The sequence below is a fragment of the Hemiscyllium ocellatum genome, chromosome 17, assembly GCF_020745735.1.
Source record: "Hemiscyllium ocellatum isolate sHemOce1 chromosome 17, sHemOce1.pat.X.cur, whole genome shotgun sequence".
Taxonomy (NCBI): domain Eukaryota; kingdom Metazoa; phylum Chordata; class Chondrichthyes; order Orectolobiformes; family Hemiscylliidae; genus Hemiscyllium; species Hemiscyllium ocellatum.
The window spans coordinates 23,297,900-23,317,355 of NC_083417.1; the positions used below are offsets into that span (position 1 = coordinate 23,297,900).

Consider the following 19,456-nt stretch of genomic DNA (forward strand, 5'->3'; position numbering starts at 1 on the left):
TGTCACTTTTGCTTCTTTTGCTAATAGCAACGTAATGTATAAAAACTTAAAAATGTAAAAACTGTAAAGAATTTAAAAATGACGAAAGTGGGATATATAATGGAGAGCTTTAGGGAAGGAATTCCTAATATTAGTATCTAGTCAACAAAGACAGGGTGGTCAGGCAAATAAAACCAGGGATGCCCAAGAGGCAAGAATTAGAAGGACAGATATCTTGGCGTTGGTAGGGCTAAAGGTTACTCCATTGACAGGGAGGAGGCAAGACAATAGTGGGATATGAGAGTAAGCATGAGAGGTTTAAAAAAAAGAACTAATGACACAGGAGACAGTTTAAGCCTGTTAGCACAGGCCAAAAAGGGTGAATAAGTGTTGGTGCAAGTTAAGACATGGACAACAGGACTTTGAAGTATCTCAAAGAACAGTCATAACAGATTTGAAACGTTAACTCTGTTTCTCTTTCCTCAGGTCTTGCCAGATCTGCTATGTTTCTCTAGCATGTTCTGTTTTCATTTCATTTCGCCAGCTTCCACAGTATTCAGCTTTTATTTGAGCTTTGGATGACCTGAAGTTTATGAAGGGCAAAATCTGGGAATTTTCACACAGAGGGTGGTGTGTGTTTGGAACAAACTGCCAGAAGAAACGTTAGAGGCAAGTACAATTACAACATTTAAAAGGTATCTGGATGGGTACATGGATAGGAAAGGTTTAGAAACGATGGGCCAAATACTGGTAAATGGACTAGTTCAGTTTAGGAAACCTGGTCAGCACGGACAGGTTGGACCAAACGGTTTCCTTCCATGCTGTATGATTATGACTCTAATGCATTGGAGTAATCAAGGCATAAGGGAACAAATGCAAGAATGAGGTTTTCTACAGCAGATGAGCTGTAATACAGGGTGGAGTCAGACAACTTTACAGATCAAATGATGGTGTAAATGTGTGGGTTGGAGGATCACCATGCACTGAAATATTTTTTCTAAGTTTCAAACTCTGGGTCAGTCTCAGACAGTTTGTCAGGGAGGAGAAAGGAGTCAGTAATTAGTGTGGATGGAGCTTGTAAAGGAGATGGAAGATTAATGTTTCAGTCTTCCCAGACCTTCAATGAGATCCACTATCAACATCTAGGAAATGCTCCTGACTGGGAGCTTAGCTAGATAAACCATATCAACACTGATTGAAGTCTTACATTGATTCAGTGAGCCTTACCTATTTCTTCTTGTCCAGTCCACTGAATAAAACTGTTTCCTCAGCCAACTGCAAATTATACAACATGTAAGAATGAAACAAGGTCAGAGACACACTGTTACATTTTCCCTAACAGCAAATCACAAGATAACAGCTCCAATCCAGTTACGTCAGACAACACAAAAGACAAGTTCTTTCAATATATTAATGCCAAGAAAACATCAGAACTAACTGCAATTAAAGAGAATGCGAATGCCGATAGCAAATGATTTCAGACACCATTTCCTGCACCCTGAACCATTTTAAGAAAAGCTCTTTGAAATGTTCATTATAAAGTGAGGACACAAACCTCTAGCGCTTAAAGTATTTCCCAAAACATCATTTGCTGTGTTAATTGTTTGTAGGCAGGATGGCATTGAACTGCAGAATGTGTAAAGCAGTTTAAAGACATAGCAGATAATGAGATCCTCTACCTTTCTATTCGTAATGGGGTTGGTGCAGTTTGACTCTCTTTGTACAGAATTTCCAGTCCCTTTAACCATTTGGAAGCTTCTTCTTTTGAATTAGCTGCAAGAATAGAAAAAAAAGTTGTAACATGTTAGCTGCTGGTCTCAGATCATTTACAGATCCAGGATAGCGATTATTTTAAAGTAGCTGAGAACTTTGGCTTATTAGCTTGAGGTTTGGGACTCCAATTACCCCTTGAGCTCCAAAGTGGTGTCAGTGTCATGTCTGTGGGGTTCATTTTGGTGTTGCCTTCAATGTATACACAGTGAACGTCCAGTGAATTGTGAGGGTTATAGTGTCATCAACATGCAAAACATTGCTGATTTGATGCCAATGGTGGCATTTTGGAGATCACTACTCTAGTCAACACCCTCTCTTAAGCTTGCATGCCAGAACTCTTTTTTTTTATTATTCATTCGGGGATGTGGACGTCACTGGCTGAACCAGCATTCATTCCCTATCCCCAGATTGCCTATACTGCAGTTAACAGTCAAAACATTGTTGTGGGTCTGGAGTCACATGTAGGCAGACCAGGTAAGGATAGCAGATTTCCTTCCCTCTAGGACATTAGTGAACCAATGGGTTTTTCCTGAAAATCGGCATTGGCTCTGAGGTCATCATTAGACTCTTATTTCTAGATTATTATTAGATTCAAATTCCACCAACTGCCATGATAGGATTTGAATGCAGGCCCCCAGAACATTACCTGTGTTTCTGGATTAATAACAGTGTAGTGACAACACCACTAGGCCATCACATCCCCCAACTTAGAGGATGATCATCAGTGAGTGCTACTAAAAGAGGTAACCAATTATGTACAGTTAATTTCTAATTGATTTCTTGTTCCTGTTACACAGTCTACAACCACATGTTGCTTTTTGTAGTAGTTTCAAATTGCAAACGCCTGTGGGCGTTGGTGTGGCAGATGCTGTCGGACTATGTGATGATTTTGTGGCTTCTGCTAAACCTGCCATGCCTAGACTTGGGTGCACTAATGTGCATTCTCCTTGCGAAAGAAATGACATGGAGATTGAACAAAAAAAAACATGCAGTTTCTCCCAAGACTGGGGCGGAGAAGGGTCCAGAGCAGGGGGCATTATCTACCAAGGGTGTTCATAGATCAGTTATTTTACCATTGACGAGTAACATGTGAGAAGGACATCTTCAGTGAAATCTACCACCTGTTGCAGCAAAATCTCAGGGCAGGCTGAGGACACCATTAACAGTGGCTTTCAAGATGACTGTGGCATTGAACAAACCTGGCAGGAGCTGGGGTCTCACATTTCACATCTCATACTGAGTAAGGAAGACCGCTGATGCTCCCTATTCAAAGAGCACTAATACATTACATTGTCACCTTCCAGGGAAGAGTGGATCGAAAGAGCATGCAGCTTTCCTAAGATGCAGGGCAACAGTGACTGCAAACCCGACATCCATTCCACCGTGTACTGGAACTGAAAGGGATTTCACTATCACAGCTTCTGGCCGGTATGTGACCATAAGCAGTGAATTAGTCAGGTCAATGCCCATTCTTGGCAGCAATATTGATGTATTCATTCTGTGCTTGTCTGTTCTACTAGCAACATTTGAGTAACCACAAACAAACCAAAGCTGGTCAGGGAACTGCCAGGTAGTCGGCTGTTGGTATGGCTGAAGACTCTGCTGAGTATATGCAGATAACATGTATACAATTAAAGCCACACCGCAAATGTGATAGACACCGTCACGCTGACACAACCATTCTGTTGCCTGGACCAGTCTGGAAGAGACCTGCAGTACTGGCAGAGTGGTGTCACAATTTGCATTGGGCTTTTGCATTGTGCAAACCGTCACGATTAGGAGAGGGCAGTCATTGCCATTAGTGATGTGGTGAACAGCTGAGAAGTACAATGAGCAGAAGGATGAAAGGAGAAGGCACATCGTAGGAATGTGTCTGAGGAACTCACCTGAATGCAATAGCAGTCACGACAACCCATGATAGCTCAGTGATTAGTATTGCTGTCTCACAGCACCAGGGACCTGGGTTTGATTCCTACCTCGGGCAACAGTCTATGTGGAAGTTGCACATTCTTCCTATGTGTCTCTGTGGGTTTCCTCCCACAATCTAAAGATGTGCAGTTTAGGTGAATTGGCCATGTTAAATTGTCCATAATGCTAGGTACATTAAGTTTGGGGTAAATACAGAGTAGTGGAATGGGTCGGGGTGGATTGCTCTTTGGAGTGTCGATATGGACTTGAATGGGCCAAAGGACCTGTTTCCATAATGTAGGGAATCTAAATCTAAACCCCATTTCTTCATTCACCAGCAATTCCACACAATATTCCCATACAACTGCAGGCAACCCAACACCACCACACTGTTGATGATGCATGTGCGCGTGTAAAGACATTTCTAGTGGCTGCTTCAGTCAGGTTTACCTCCCACTTACTAAGTGCCAATAACTTTAAGCAGTACAATATCACTTACAATATTGCTCCTGCTGATACCAACATGGTTGGGCATCATGGTTAGTACTGGCTGGACACAAAGATTATGTGGTTGACTCTTTACTGTCCTTTGAGCAATTAGGGATGGGCAATAACTGCTGACCTAGCCAGCAATGCTCTTATCCTGGAATGAACAAAAAATCAGCATGAAGTAGGTATGTTATGTGCATTACAATCAATGGGTGTGGGTTAATCCATTTTATAGGTCATTTAGTTTATCATAGAATCTCTCTTGTGTAGAAGCAGGCCATTCAGCCCATCAAGTCCACACTGACCCTCTGAAAAGCATCCCAATCCCTGCATTTCCTGTGGCCAATCCACGTAACTTTTGATCTTTGGGAGGAAACTGGAGTATTTAGAGAAAGCCCACCCACATACACACGGAGAGAATATGCAAATTCCACACTGGCAGTCATCCAAGGGTGGAATTGAACCTGGATCCCTGGTGCTCTGAGGCAGTAGTGCTAACCACTGAGCCATTGTGCTGCCTGAGCAATGAATGATTGTGTTGTTTATTAATGGTATCTTTAGAAACTGTAAACTAGCTATTCGCAAGAATATAAGGTTTGGAGCAGTTTGTTTTATACATCTTTTCAGTAACAATCGACAATATTAAAACAAATAATCTGGACATTTTCTTCACCTCAATTTGTGGGCCTTTGCTGCACACCAATTAGATGCAGTCTTTCTAATACCACCTTCCCTCAAATTACTTCATTGGCATTGAGACATTTTGGAACATCCTAAGATTCTGAAAGACAACATCTGGATGCAGGTTCTTCCTTTCCATGCGAGGGGGCATCATGAACAATTTATCCCACAGCAGCAGTAATATGGTTATGGTTATGACTTTACTGGGGAGGAAAAAGACTAGATTTTCTCAAAGATTTTTCAAAGAATCAAAGGACCCAAAAATTCACAACTGATGTTATACGTTACTGCCCAAGACAGCTTAAAAGTAACAAAAGCACCACCACAGCCATCGGTAAAACGTAAAAAACACAAGCAATGTATATGTCATTTTGTGAAGTTCGTGTCTTATTCATTTCAAAATAATGGAAATAAAATACACCCACAACAACAGCAGCTTGATCCTATAAATTTTAATGATTGAAGACTTTTGCTCTGTTAGTTTCCAGGAGTTTAGAATGTTCTAATCCACTGTGTAATCCATTCCAGCTTCAAACCTCTGTCTACATCACAGGACCAGGTACATGCCATCAGCCCTTTGAGACATAATTGACCAGCACTTAATTCCTTGGTTTCATATCACCTGAAGAAACATCAATCTCAGCTTTGAAGTTTTCAATTAACCAAATCTTAATAACTTCGTAAGTGAACAGATTTCCAGATTTCTTCCATAAATGCTTCTTGATATCACCTGAAAATTAGAGCTAGGCCATTCAAGGGTGATGTCCCCTTATTCTGAACTTCTTCACCAGAAGAAATAGCCAACGCGTATCCTATCAAATCCTTTAATCACCTCAAACACCATAATTTGATCACTCGTTAATCTTATGGAAAATTATGTCTACTCTACAGAGTCTCTCTTCATAGCTTAAACAGTCATCTCCAGTATTATCCCTGATGAATCTCTTCTGTATTCTCTCCAAAGCCAAAGTATTCTTCTCAAGATGTTTGAGACAGTACTGCAGATGATACAATTCCACGAGTGAAACTGAAAGATTTTTCCAGAACATCACATCAGATCTTCTTAGGACTGCTATTGTACCCCTTGCTACCTTTACCCATCCTCCTCTCTGAACTATCACCTCCATCCCCACCCCCATTCACCTATTGTACTCTTTGCTACCTACTCCCCATCCCCAGCCCCACCCCCACTCCCCATTTATCTCTCCACCCTGAAGGGTCCCTGCCTCCATTCCTGATGAAGGGTTTTTGCCTGAAACATCCATTTTTCTGCTCCTCGGATGCTGACTGACCTGCTGTGCTTTTCTTGCAGCACTCTGATCTAAACCCATCATTTTGGATAAGATCACCTTTCCAAATTCATTGGCAAGGGTTTAATTCAGACCTTTCCACTCCGCCTACAGAATGCTCTGAAGAAAACTCAACATTATATTTCAAAACGAGAGGCTTCTGGTAAGTATGCTGACCTAGAATAGGGGCGAGGGATGGCTCGACTGGTGAATGATTGGAGCAGTAGTGGGACTTACCTGCCAAACTGAGACTGTTGAGCACAAAGTCAGTACCGTAGAATACTGTGAAACAGACATCATCGCTGTATTTGTCCTTCTGCTCTTTTGAAATCTGTTCAAAGTCCTTCGAGTTCTTCCCAAGGCGGATTTCCTTAATCTCTTGCAAATCAACTAAAAGCAAACAAAATTGTATGAGGCACTGGAGTAATGATTTCTGGGAGATAACATTTCACAACTATGAGGGAGGGCACAAAAGGCAGCAGTGACAATAAACCTTTGCAAATCATTTGTGAACCACTGATGCTGATTTTGATTATAGACAGTATACTGCAGAAATAAGACAGTGATGTTGTTCAAAGACAACTAGGCTGTTTATGACACTTTCAGATAGATGCAAATTAAACAGAACTGGATTTCTGTGAGCACAGCCCTAATTTTAAAACAGGTGGCTAGTTTTATTAAACATGACTGAAGTGCTGTATTTGAACTTGGACCTAGCCCTCAAGTGTCATCTCAAAAAAATTCTATTCAGAATTTTCTCCAATCAGAATCTGCTTCCTGTTTTCTGTTCCTCATTATGACATTTTCCTGAAGAAGAGGTGGCATTCTCCCTGGTCCCTGTCTCTGTAATTGTTTAATTGACCATGAATCGATACCTGGATAGAACTGACCACGCTTTCAAAAACAATCTGAGCCGGACACCAAGTGGGAAGACATTGAGATTGATGAGAACACAAAGCCCACCATTTTATGCCCACAAACAGGAGTTTTCGCTCAGCCTCAGAAGGGTGTTCAGTTATACATTCATAGAGATGTATCAGAGAGAAATAGACCCTTTGGTTCAACTCATCCATGCCAACCAAATATCCTAAACAAATCGAGTCCCAGTTGCCAGCTTTTGGCCCATATCCCTCTAAACCCATCCTATTCAGATATCCATTCAGATACCTTTGAAATGCTTTAATTGTATCAGCCTCCACCATTTCCCCTGGTTGCTCATTCCATATACACACTACCTTCTGCATAAAAAAGTTGCCCCTTAGTTCCCTTTTAATTCTTTCCCCTCCCACCTTCAAATATGCTCTCTAGTTTTGGACTGCCCCACCCTAGGGAAAACCCATGTCTTGTTACCCTATCCATGTGCCTCACTATTTTATAAATCTCTATAAGGTCACCCCTCAGCCTCTGACGATCCAGGGAAAATAGTCCCAGCTTATTCAACCTCTCCCTGTGGCTCAAACCTTCCAACCCTGGCAACATCCTTGTAATTCTTTTCTGAACCCTTTCAAGTTTCACAGCATCTTTCCTATAGCAGGGAGACCAGAATTGCACACAATATTCCAAAATTCTGAGTAACAAGGTTCCTATCATAAAAATGATATTAAGAAATTCATATTGTCATCCAGTGTAGGTTTCACAGGCTCACAGTGGTCTCATGCAATGAAAGTTTCTATTATACTTTTGGAAGTTATTAGAAGTAGTATTTAAGGAGGAAGTGGACCCATTTCTTTTTAATCAAGCAATTGAGGGTTTTGAGGGGCCTTACGAAAGAGAATTTCAGACTTTTGGGTAGATCAGCCATAATCTCCTTGAATGGTTGGCCAATTGGCCGACACTTGCTCATTGTTAAAATGTTTTTATATGCAGAGCTGAAAGTATAGTAGCATACAAATAGGTAGCATCTGTTGTATTGTTAGCAACTACCAGAGGAAAGAATTATTTGGCCAAAGGGAATACTTTAGTCTGTCTGAGAAATAATATCCTGAGCTTCAGTCTTCCGCTGATATTCAAAGTAGAACTGTACAAACAACATTCATTGGAACAATGCAAAGCATAGCCAAATCCAACCCACCAGAAACATCCAAATGAACCATGTAACATAATGGGATATGTGATGCTCAACTTTGCTTTGACGATTCGTTGTGCCTCACTAGCGTCAAGGTCCAACTTCAAAGGTTGAATGCCTGGCTTCAAGCTCTGAACCACTCTGTCTCTTCACTTAAGACTTTCATTAAAACCCAACCCTTTAAACAAATATGTGGGGACCCTGTTTGATCTCTGTTTGTTTTGTGCCTCAGTGCAGTGTCGCAGGCATTTTTCTGCATTAAGCACAGAATAATAAATAAATGCAAATTGTTTCTACTGAATAACAAATTGAGTATTAACTCATCTGGCCATGAATGCAACAGATTCCATCCTGCATGTTAACTTTCCGTGAATAATACACAAGGTCATCCAAGCCCCTTTGGATATCAGTTTTACATAATCTCTTGCTTTCTTCCTACCAAAGTGGATAATTTCATTATATTATACACCACTTCAATTTTCCTGCTCACTCATTCAACTAACCAATATCATATTGCAACCTCTTTGAATCCTCCCCAAAGGTTATTTCCCCAACTAATTTTGTATTGTCATCAAATTGGAATTCTTTTCTCTGCTCATGGGCTGTCAGCATCACAGGCTATGCCAGTGTTTATTGCTCATCCCCAGTTGCCCATGAGAAGGTGGTGGTGAGCTTGAAGCAATGTAGTCCATGTGCTGCAAGTAGACCCTGTTTTGTTTGTTCATTCATTTACAGGTTGGTGGGATCACTGAACTCCAAACATGTCAGGGAAGGGCTGCTGCTGGGGACAAGCAAACCTTGTCCTGCTGAGAAGGGTGGCCCGCATTTGTTTACCCTCTTGAAAAAGATACAGAGGCGATATGGTAATATGTTGGAATCAAGAGTAAGGTACCGAAGGTATTCCAGGATCTTAACCAGTGACAGTGAAGGAACGCTGATGTCCAAGTCAGGATGAAGAGTGGCTTAGAGGGGATCTTGCAGGTGGTGGTGTTCCCATATCTGCTGCCCTTGTCCTTCTAGATGTAAGTGGCTTCAATCTTGGAAGGTGTCATCTAAAGATCTTTAGTGAATTTCTGTACGCATCTTGTAGATGGTATACACTGCTGCTACTGAGCTTCAATGGTGGAAGGAGTAGATGCTTGTGAATGTGGATGTGGTGCTAAATAATTAGGCTGCTTTGCTCTGGATGGTATCACATTTTTTGACTGTAGTTAGAGCTGCACCCGCCCAGGCAAGTGGGGAGTACACTCCTCACTTGTGCTTTATGGATGGTCGCCAGGCAGTGGAGGGTCAGGAGATGAGTTACTCGCCACAGTATTCTTAGCCTGTGACCAGCTGTTGTAGCCACTGTATTTATGAGTCCAGATGAGTTTCTGGTCAATGGTAACCCCCAGGATGTTGACAGTGGAGGTTCAGTGACTGAATATTAAGGGGTGGTGTTGAAATTGTCTTTTATCGGAGATGGTCATTTCTTGGAATTTTTGTGGTACAAATGTTACTGCCCTTATCAACTCAAGCCTGGATATTGTTCAGGTCTTGCTGCATTTAAATACCCACCTGAGAAATTGCAACCGGTGCTTAACATTGATGATTGCACAATGAATATCCCCATTCTGACCTCAGAATGGAAGGAAGGTCATTAATCCAACGGCTGAAGATGGTTGGGTCTAGAACACTAACCAGAGGACCTCCTGTAGAGATTACCAAGAGCTGAGATGACTGAGATCCAACAATCACAACTCTCTTCCTATGTACCAGGTATGACTCCAACCAATGGAGAGTTTGCCTCAATACTCGTTGATTTTAGTCTTGCTAGAGCTCCATATTCAGTCAAATGAGGCTTTGATGTTAAATGCTGTCACTCTCACCTCACCTCTGGAATTCAGTTATTTTGTCCATTCTTTCTTTTTACTCATTCTTTCACCTGGGTTATTGACACAGATTGTAAATAGTTGAACTCAAACTAATGATCCATGCAATATCATATTACAAATAACTTAACTCAATGTTACCTGTTTCTGCATATTCTCTATTTTCTGTCCATTGTTCAATCTTTAACCTCCAACCCATGAGCCCTAATTTTATATATTAACCTGTTGGGCAACACTTTTAAACAACACTTTTTGAATTCAAAATATATCACACTCAATAATTCCACTTCAACGACAGCTAGTTAGAACCTCAAAAAGCTCTAACAAATTTGTTGGACATGATTTCTCTTTCATAAATCACTATTGACTCTACCTAATCATATCATGATTTTCTAAGTGACCTGTTATCATATCTCTAATAACAGATTTGAGCAATTTTCCTTCTATTGATGTCATTATTATTGGTGTAACTATTTCTTGTTTTCTCTTTCTCTTCTTGCTGAATGATAATGGTTGCCTGCCAACCATGAGCTCTGTTTCAGAACCAAAGGAATTCTTAAAAATGGAAATGATCTACACTCTCTTCATTTTCTGCTTTAATTCCCAAGGATGTGGGCCATCAGGTCTAGGAATTATTCATCTTTTAGTCCCAAATTTAACAAATAAAGGCAATACATTAGAAGAGATGTTATAATTGATGGTTTCCAATTTTTTGTGTGTATCTTACTGCAACTTCTCGGTGAGATTCCATGAGCTATATCCTTCCTTCTGTTAGTGCAATCAAGCAATCATTCCTCAATTACACATGTGGGTAAATGAAAGCTTGTGAGTTAGATTTCAAGTGAAAGAGCTATTGATTTCAAATCTGACCTGACCTAGTGCTCCATAATTTGAAGGTATTAAGGAAGCTGAAAATATGTTGCTGGTTAAAGCACAGCAGGTCAGGCAGCATCCAAGGAACAGGAAATTCGACGTTTCGGGTCAGAGCCCTGATGAAGGGCTCTGGCCCGAAACGTCTAATTTCCTGTTCCTTGGATGCTGCCTAACCTGCTGTGCTTTAACCAGCAACACATTTTCAGCTCTGATCTCCAGCATCTGCAGACCTCACTTTTTACTCGGTATTTCGGAAGCACCTGCCTCAGTCAAATGGATAACTCTGTTGTCTACCAATAGGCCTGCAGTGATGACAGGCAGAAGTTTGAAGAATCTTTAGCCTTTAATATCAAAATTTGTTTTTTTTTAAGAAGTGGACTGCCATAACAACAAAGTAACTGCAAGATTAAGTGCCATGGTTGGCTGGCAAAAACAATTGTGTTCAACTAATGGGATTTAACACTTAAAGGTGTCAAAATAAACTTCAAAGAGACTGCAGTGTGATTTCCTGGATTACAAAGATAATGAAGGGTTGACAATCTCTTGCTCAACAGCAAACCAGCCTCTGTGGATTATGTCCCAAACTTCAGGTACATTTTGTGTTTTTTCCTTTGAAGAATACACAAAGATGGGGATCGCAAAGGCAGTTTCAACTCTACTGGAGTGGACTAATGGAACTGAAGGTTCTTATGTATATCCATCTGGTTCAAGTGTTGACTGGTCACAGTCAAAGAACTAGCCTGTAGTCACCTGTGTTGCAAGTAAAGGGATATTCTCACTCTGTTACTCTCAGTCAGTTGGCTATCATTCAGCCATAAGGAAACAGGGCAACAAAATAACTCCATCTCATCCTGGATGCTGAAATTAATCACAGTCAAAAAGAATCAGTATGACAGAATTTCAACTTGCAGTACTAAGGATCATGAAACCAATTGTTCAATTGCCAGCATCAATGCTACTGGTAACTACCATTGCAATGATCCCCATAAATCAACTGTTCTTCATGAACAATTCAGAAGCTGGCCATATATCTCTTTTTAACGTTTTATTCTTCTGATTTTACCTCCTATTGCTAATCTGTGTGCATGTGTTTTGTGTTAATTCTTCTCAGGCTTAGACTTTCATTAGCCCCCTCTTTATTAAGTCAAGAAAGTATGATTAAATTGGCTCCTTTAAAAATACAAATTCATTTGGTTTCGGAACAAAAGATCAATTCTTCAATAAACCTTGATGTGACCAACCGAGGATGCAGGCGAATAAAGAGATGGAGACACTTCATCCTTCCTCCATCCTGGGTCTGGGAGTTATAAAATTGAGCATAACCACAGAGTGTATTTGAGCAGAGCTGAACAGTAAATTGTTAGAGGTAAGTTTAACTATGTAATTTATCTTTATCTTTTTGGTCAATTGTCTCCAATGGTCTGAAAATAGGAGTGTCAACATTGGCTTAGTTGGAACCTCCACCTGTCTGAATAGAAGACTATGAGATTTACTCCTGCTCTGAAGACCTGTGCATACAGTGTAGACACTTCAGTGCAGAACCCAGGGAGTGCAGTCTGAATTGTGATTTTTCATAAGACCTAAGGTGAGACCTTGTCCTCTTTCACAAGTAGATATTGAAGATCCCAGAACAAAAATGGAATTCCCCAGTTTCCTGTATTCTTTAAACAAGTCCATTAAAATGATGGTTTAATCATTTGTTTCTGTGTGCATATAAATGCCTACATTACAAAGGGATTCCACTTCAAAACTAATTACTTTGAGAGGGCCCAAGGTCATGAAAAATGCTAACTTAATGCCAGTTCCTCTTCAAAGAAAAGAACTGTTAACCCACAACTAAGATCCTGTGTTATTACTAGTCATAACATCATCAGAATTCACTGTAAAGAGGAATGCCGTTATGTATCAAAGGATTCCAAAATCACCTTGAGTTTTTAGTATCTTTCCCCTCTTATTTTAGACACATGGTAAATCTAACCACAGTATTTTCTCCTGATGAAACATTTGCACAGCACAAATTGCAAAACAATATCAGGCCGGAAGAGGAGACTGAGGGCCCAAGGACTTCATTGACCACCACCTTATACCTCAAAGTCTATTGACAGTCACATGAGAGAATGTGAGCTCACTTCGAATTTGATTGAAATGTAATGAGATCTAACAAAAAATCTGCTGCTAAAATAAAGTTTGTATGTTGCAGCAACCAGATAAGAATGCATGCTTGATGCAGGGTACAAGGAAGAACATAAGGAAGTGGTTTGTGCCACAAAAGTCACAACTGTGAGGCAGTGTACTTCCCTATAGAATTAGGAGAGACTAAGGGAGAATATTCATTTATGTTTTGCCTTTTAGACTTTCAAATCTGCTGCCAATCTTATAAACTCAGTCTGCACTGTTTGGAGATACACAGTTTCATTTACACAATGGCTTTTCCTCTATGTGTTAATCAAACAATGATGTATTCTGCATCATTTCCGTCCTTACTTTTGGCTTGGACTCAAGGCCAATGCAAGCCTTTGTTCCTTTAAAGCAATTTTTGTTTATTGATCAGAGCTCAAAATTCTTAAAGCTCTTAAATTCTTAAAATTCTTAAACCACCAGAATTTATATCTCATTTGATCACTAAGTACCAAAAAAAAACTTGTGAATGCAAATGGCAGAATCATTAGAAATAACTACTGAATTGATTCAGGAAATATCCTATAAATGTTACCATTGTTTTACGAACAACTTCCACACCGAAGTAACAGGGGTTAGTCTCAAACCCTGAAGTAGCAATGTATGGTGAGAATCATGCAGCATATAAATGGAATGGAAGGAGTGAGTGAGATTAAAAACTAGATTAGAATGTTTGTTATGATATGCCATTAATGCTGCAAATTGTTCATCTAAATTTCTGCTGCTTGTATCCTGCTTCACACTGATCCATCTGGCTCACAATACTTAAATTTTTAAATTCCCACCACTGGGCTGCATTTTATTCTAAAGAAGGGTCACAGGACCCAAAATGTTGACTGATCTCTCTTCACAGATGCTGCCAGTCCTGCTGAGCTTTTCCAGCAATTTCTGTTCTTGTTTCTGACTTACAGCATCCACACTCCGTTTGGTTTTTATTAAGCAAAACTCAAGTTAATTGGAATCAGGAGGAAACCTTTCACAGATATAGAGGTTTACCTAGAAAGGGTATATGGCTGTAGTTGTTGGAGGTGAGACATTTCAATCCCAGACACCTCTGCAGAAGTTCTTCAGGGTAATGTCTGAGACCCAACTACCTTCAGTTGCTTCATCAATGATCTTCCCTCCATCACAGGTCAAAAATGGGGGCATTTGCTTACGATTGCACAAATGTTCAGGGCCTTTGCAAATCAGATACTGTAGTATTCATGTCCATGCAAAGCATCATCTGGACAACATCCAGGCTTGGATTGATAAATGACAAGTAAAATTCATGCCAGACAGATGCCAGGCAATGACTATCTCCAACATGAGCACATCTAACACTCCATGATGTTCAATGACATCAGTATCACTGAATCCCTCATTATCTATATCCTGGGGATTACCATTGATCAGAATTACAACTGGACACATTATTAGATTCCTGTGTCAAAGTTTGGGAATCTGTACAGAGTTGTTCACCTCCTGAACCCCTATAGCGTGTCCAGCATCTGCATGGTAGGAATCATGATTTGACCAAATGATCAATCCATTTGGTTGGATGCGTACAGCTCTAATAACCAAATGGCTCAGCAGCATCCAGGAGAAAACAACCCACCTCCTTGACACATCACCTTCAACATTCACTCCCTTGAATGCTAGAACATAGCAACAGTAGAGTGCCTTATCTGTAATATGTACCACATAACTGAGCAAGACTCCATTTTTCAAACCCGCAGCCTATTTCAGCTAGAGAAACACAGGCAGTCAGACATCACCACCCACAATTTTCCTTCCAAGGCCACTCACCAGCTGACCTGGAGCTATCGCTGGATCAAAATCTAGGAATTCACTTTCTAACAACACCATTGGTATATCTGAATCCTGAGATCTTCAGTGGCTCAAGAAGGCAGCTCACCATCACCCTCTCAAGGACAATTAGGTATGCACAGTCAATCCTCTTGTTGCCAGCAATACCCACATCTCATGAAAGAACTATGAAAAATTTAAGCTGTGATTTTTAAATGCATGACTTGAAATTACTTGAGAAGATTCTGAGTGATAAGATGTAAATGCATTTGGAAAGACAGGGTTTGATTATGAGCAGTCAGCATGGCTTTGTACGGGGGAGATCATGCCTCACAAATTTATTACGGTTCTTTGACGAAGTGACCAGGACAGTTGACAAGGGCAGGGCGGTAGATGTAGTCTATCAGGATTTCAGTAAGGCCTTTGATAAGGTTTCACATAGTAGATTGCTCTGGAAGGTTAGATTGCATGGAATCCGGGGGTGGGGGGCTGCTGGCAAACTGGATACACAAACTTGATGGTAGGAAGCAGCAAGTAATAGTGGAAGGTTGCTTGTCGGACTAGACGCCTGTGAGTAGTGGAGTGCCTCAGGGATTGGTGTTGAACCCATTACAGTTTGTTATCTATATCAATGATTTGGATGAGAATGTACAAGGCATACTTAGAAAGCTTGCACATGTCAAACGGGGTAGCGTGGATGGATATTTTGGTCAGCATAGATCAGTTTAGGCCAAAGGGCCTGTCTTCATGCTATCGGACTCTATGACTCTAAGACTATATTTGCCAACTAATTAAGAATGCTGGATGGCTATGGTGGCATTTTTTAAATTGTGGACAGTACAAATGCTCACTGAGACCCTCCACAGGGTAGCCGTGGTTTTAGTGTCTGTCCCACTGTGGAGAAGGAGTGCTAGAACAATGATATGGAGTGCTAGAACACTCATGTGGAGCGCTAGAACACTGATGTGGAGCGCTAGAACACTGACGTGGAGCGCTAGAACAATGATGTGGAGCGCTAGAACACTGATGTGGAGTGTTAGCCTTCCGAGGCTCCTTACTGGGTGCCATGAGCTGCCAGCCATTTCTGTGGAGGTAGTCACTGTATCTCTGGCCTGGCCTCTCAGAAACAGCCCGAAGGAAGGAAGGTTCTGGATTAGTGGTGCTGAAAGAGCACAGCAATTTAGGCAGCATCCGCGGAGCAGTAAAATCAATGCTTCGGGCAAAAGCCTGATGAAGGGCTTTTGCCCAAAACGTCGATTTTACTGCTCCTCGGATGCTGCCTGAACTGCTGTGCTCTTGCAGCACCACTAATCCAGAATCTGGTTTCCAGCATCTGCAGTCATTGTTTTTACCCCGAAGGATGGAAGTTGCCAGTAAACCAGCGCACAACAATAATCTCCTGCTCTGATTTTCTCTGATGGTCGCCACAGATCCTGCCTCCATCAGCCGCAGAAAATCTATCCCATAGTCTTCAAATTTCACAATAGCCATACTTCTCCAGCCCTATATCAGGCCCTCAAGGTCACTGTCCTTCGGATTACACTCCCTATTTACCAAAACTTCAGTTACAAATTTTCCAAATCTGGATTTATTTTTTATGAAGCTCTCCACCTCCACAGTTCACATTGTCATTTCTCCTTTAATTCCCTCTAGGTAACCCAGTGCTTTGATCAAATTTCTAGTCACCTCCTGCTTCGTCTTTTGGCTAAGCATCTGTTTCCTCCATGCTCACATTAAACATAAATAGCAGTTTTTGTTGCTGTAAATCCTCAAATCAAACCCCTCCCAAAACTCAAAGACAACCAAAAACTGAAATTGTGAGAGAAAGTCAGCAGATCTGGCAGCATTAGTGGAAAGAAAGCAGAATTAACGTTTCAAGACCAGTTACCCTTCTTCAGAACTGACTGAAGCTCAGAAAAAGTTGGTATATATTCTGAAGATGGGTGAGGGAGGGGGAAGAAGTTAACGATAAGTAGAGATGGAGCCTGGAGAGGGAGAAAAACAGTTGGATAGACAAAGGAATGGGTAAAGGTCAGTGTGTGAGAATCAATATCAGCTAATGGGAACCATTAGTAGCTGACAGTGGGTTGTGCGTGGTAGCAGCCCATGTGATGACAAGGCCTGGTGTTTGGAAGTTGACATAAAGACATGGGAGAAAGTGCTAAGACCTTAAATTTACTGAATTCGATATTGAATCCAGAAAGCTACAGGATAGAGATGCTGTAGAACTCACTAGACACACTTGGATTCAATACTATTTGGCAATAATACTACAAAGTAAGCAGAGGAAGATCGGTATATAGGGCACGTTTCATTAGTAAATAGTTACAAATTAGCAACAATGCCTTGTGTCACTGAAAACCCATTGGTGCCAACATGGATGCCTCACACAGTCAGCAGCTTATTTTGTTGCAATTTTCTGAGACCTAGCAGTTTAATCAAATTTGGTTATAATGAAAGCTAATTCAACACCACAGTGTGCAGTTTCTTTCCATAGGTTTCCCAACTGATTGAAGGAGAGCTCCATTCAATGGCAAAGCACTTGAACAGGCCACTTGTGTAAAGTGCCAGCAGTAGCCAATGAGTTTGAGGGAAAGATGGATTCAACCTCAGAGAGTGGTCTAACACCTAGCACTGAGGAGGAGGCTGGAAATGGAATCGGATCATGGCATCAGAGGAGTTATCTCTAGGTGCAGGGTCAATGGTGGGTTTGGGTGTGAGGTACTCATATGGAAAGGCTTGATGATGGAGCGAGGTGGGGACTGGGGCAGCATGAGGAATCATTTCCAGCTGCTCCTAATAAACAAGCATTGATGCAAAGTCAGTTCATTCTTCCCAAATTTTCCCTTATCTCCCTTCAATGCTGGCTTTCCCAAAGCCTACAAAGCAGGTTCAATCACTGCCTGTCAGGCTAATTAAAATATTGAATTTGCAACCCATTTTCCAGAAGTTCATTGACTGTCTGTCCACTGATCTATGAAACCTGGGTTGGGGTCTGGTATGGGTATTTAACATTTGGTTCAAGTTTTGGTAATCTATTTTTGGGATTAGGATTTAGAATCTTTCACAATATTCTTCTTGAACAACATTTCTTCTTAGGCCTATTAGTAGTCAAATTGCAATAAATGGAAACTACATATTTACAGTTGCATAGGCAATATGAGAAAGGAACAGTGGTGCAATGAGAATTGCACTGGAAAATCACTCTCAGGTTCTTCTGTCACATATGATCCTGTTGTGTATTGCATTCTTAGTTGAATGAGCCACTAGATAGGCCATTGTACAAGGAGCAACAAAAAAAAGGTAATTGGTGAAAGGCTCTATCTAATGGCTGTAAGCTGTTATGAAGGTGTAGGAGTACTGTACCTTTAAGAGAGCTGAAAAGCTAGTAAGGACTTAGAGAAGTACAGCGAGTTCGGAACAAGGTAACAATGTCACATTTGGTTGAAACAGCTAGCAGTAGCTGGGTTGCCACACAATGAAAACAAATACAAATTTGGCCAATCAGTTTAAATTATGTCCCAAGATACCAGACTCCAATCAAGTTTGAATTTAGTATTTTGATAGTATTGCATCCAATGAAATGATCCAATGCTTTGAGGTATTAATATCAGACATTATGAAGAGTTAACCAGATCAGCAAAGAGAACAGCCAGAAGACCAACAGATGTAGGCTGTTAGTCAGTGCTCTCTGAGAGGTACCTGTCTGGAGAAGGAGCTCGCACAGAAAAAGCATTGAAACTGACCTGGAGAGAGAATCTATAGGAGGAAAATCTACAGAGAAAACTCAGCAAAGCTGACTGGTTTTGAAACATGATTATTTTTCTATAATTCATAAGCGGCATTTTTTTATTCAGACTAGTATTGTAGAAGGGGAGGTAAAAGATAGGTTTAAGACAAAGGAGTTGTATGTAATTGTTAGTTAATGTTATCTGTTAGACTTAAAGAAATAACGTTGTTAATTTCTATTTTAAATATTTATCTCTGGGATAGATTTTTGCCTCCCGAATTTTAATAGATTACAGCACGGGGGTAAATCTTTTCTGTGTTGCTGGTTTACGTTAGCAGAGGGGTTTACCCAGTGTCATAACAAAGTTCAGTGCCCAAGTCTCAACCTTGCTTCAATCTCATTGTTAAAGAATATACAGGCAAACAATGGAAGCTTTCAGCCAAAATCTATTTGCTCCAAGTAAAATCCAACAACAAGTTAGTTTTGATTAATTTCAGTCCACTAAATTCTATTTTAATTATGTGTCATTCCCAATAATGTATTCAGGAAAACAGGTATAGATCAGAATTGGCATGTGACAATATCCAATTGGTGAGACATCTCCTGCCATTATGAGAAAAAAGGGTGATAGAGCTCATATTTATGAAAAAAATGGCCAATTCTTTACAATGTCTCAGGTTCATATCAATTAATGCTGAGATAGCCGATGGATGTGAATAAAAGACAACTGATGTGGTTAAATAATCACTGGGAAGGAAGCATCACAAATCTTCTTGAGAAAGTGATCACATAATCATATTTGAAATACCAGAGCAGGGGGAACTAAACAAAA

At 40.6% G+C, this 19,456-nt stretch overlaps 1 protein-coding gene across 1 annotated transcript in view; it reads right to left on the minus strand.

Annotated features, from left to right (window-relative positions):
* Positions 1 to 19,456, minus strand: part of plcg2 (phospholipase C, gamma 2) — a 203,019-nt gene that overhangs the window by 98,122 nt on the left and 85,441 nt on the right. The window contains exons 2-4 of the mRNA XM_060837990.1: positions 6,357 to 6,509; positions 1,659 to 1,752; positions 1,207 to 1,254 (exon numbers count right to left, since the gene is read on the minus strand). Coding sequence (XP_060693973.1) covers positions 1,207 to 1,254; positions 1,659 to 1,752; positions 6,357 to 6,509 — 295 coding nt within the window. The remainder of the gene's footprint in view (positions 1 to 1,206; positions 1,255 to 1,658; positions 1,753 to 6,356; positions 6,510 to 19,456) is intronic.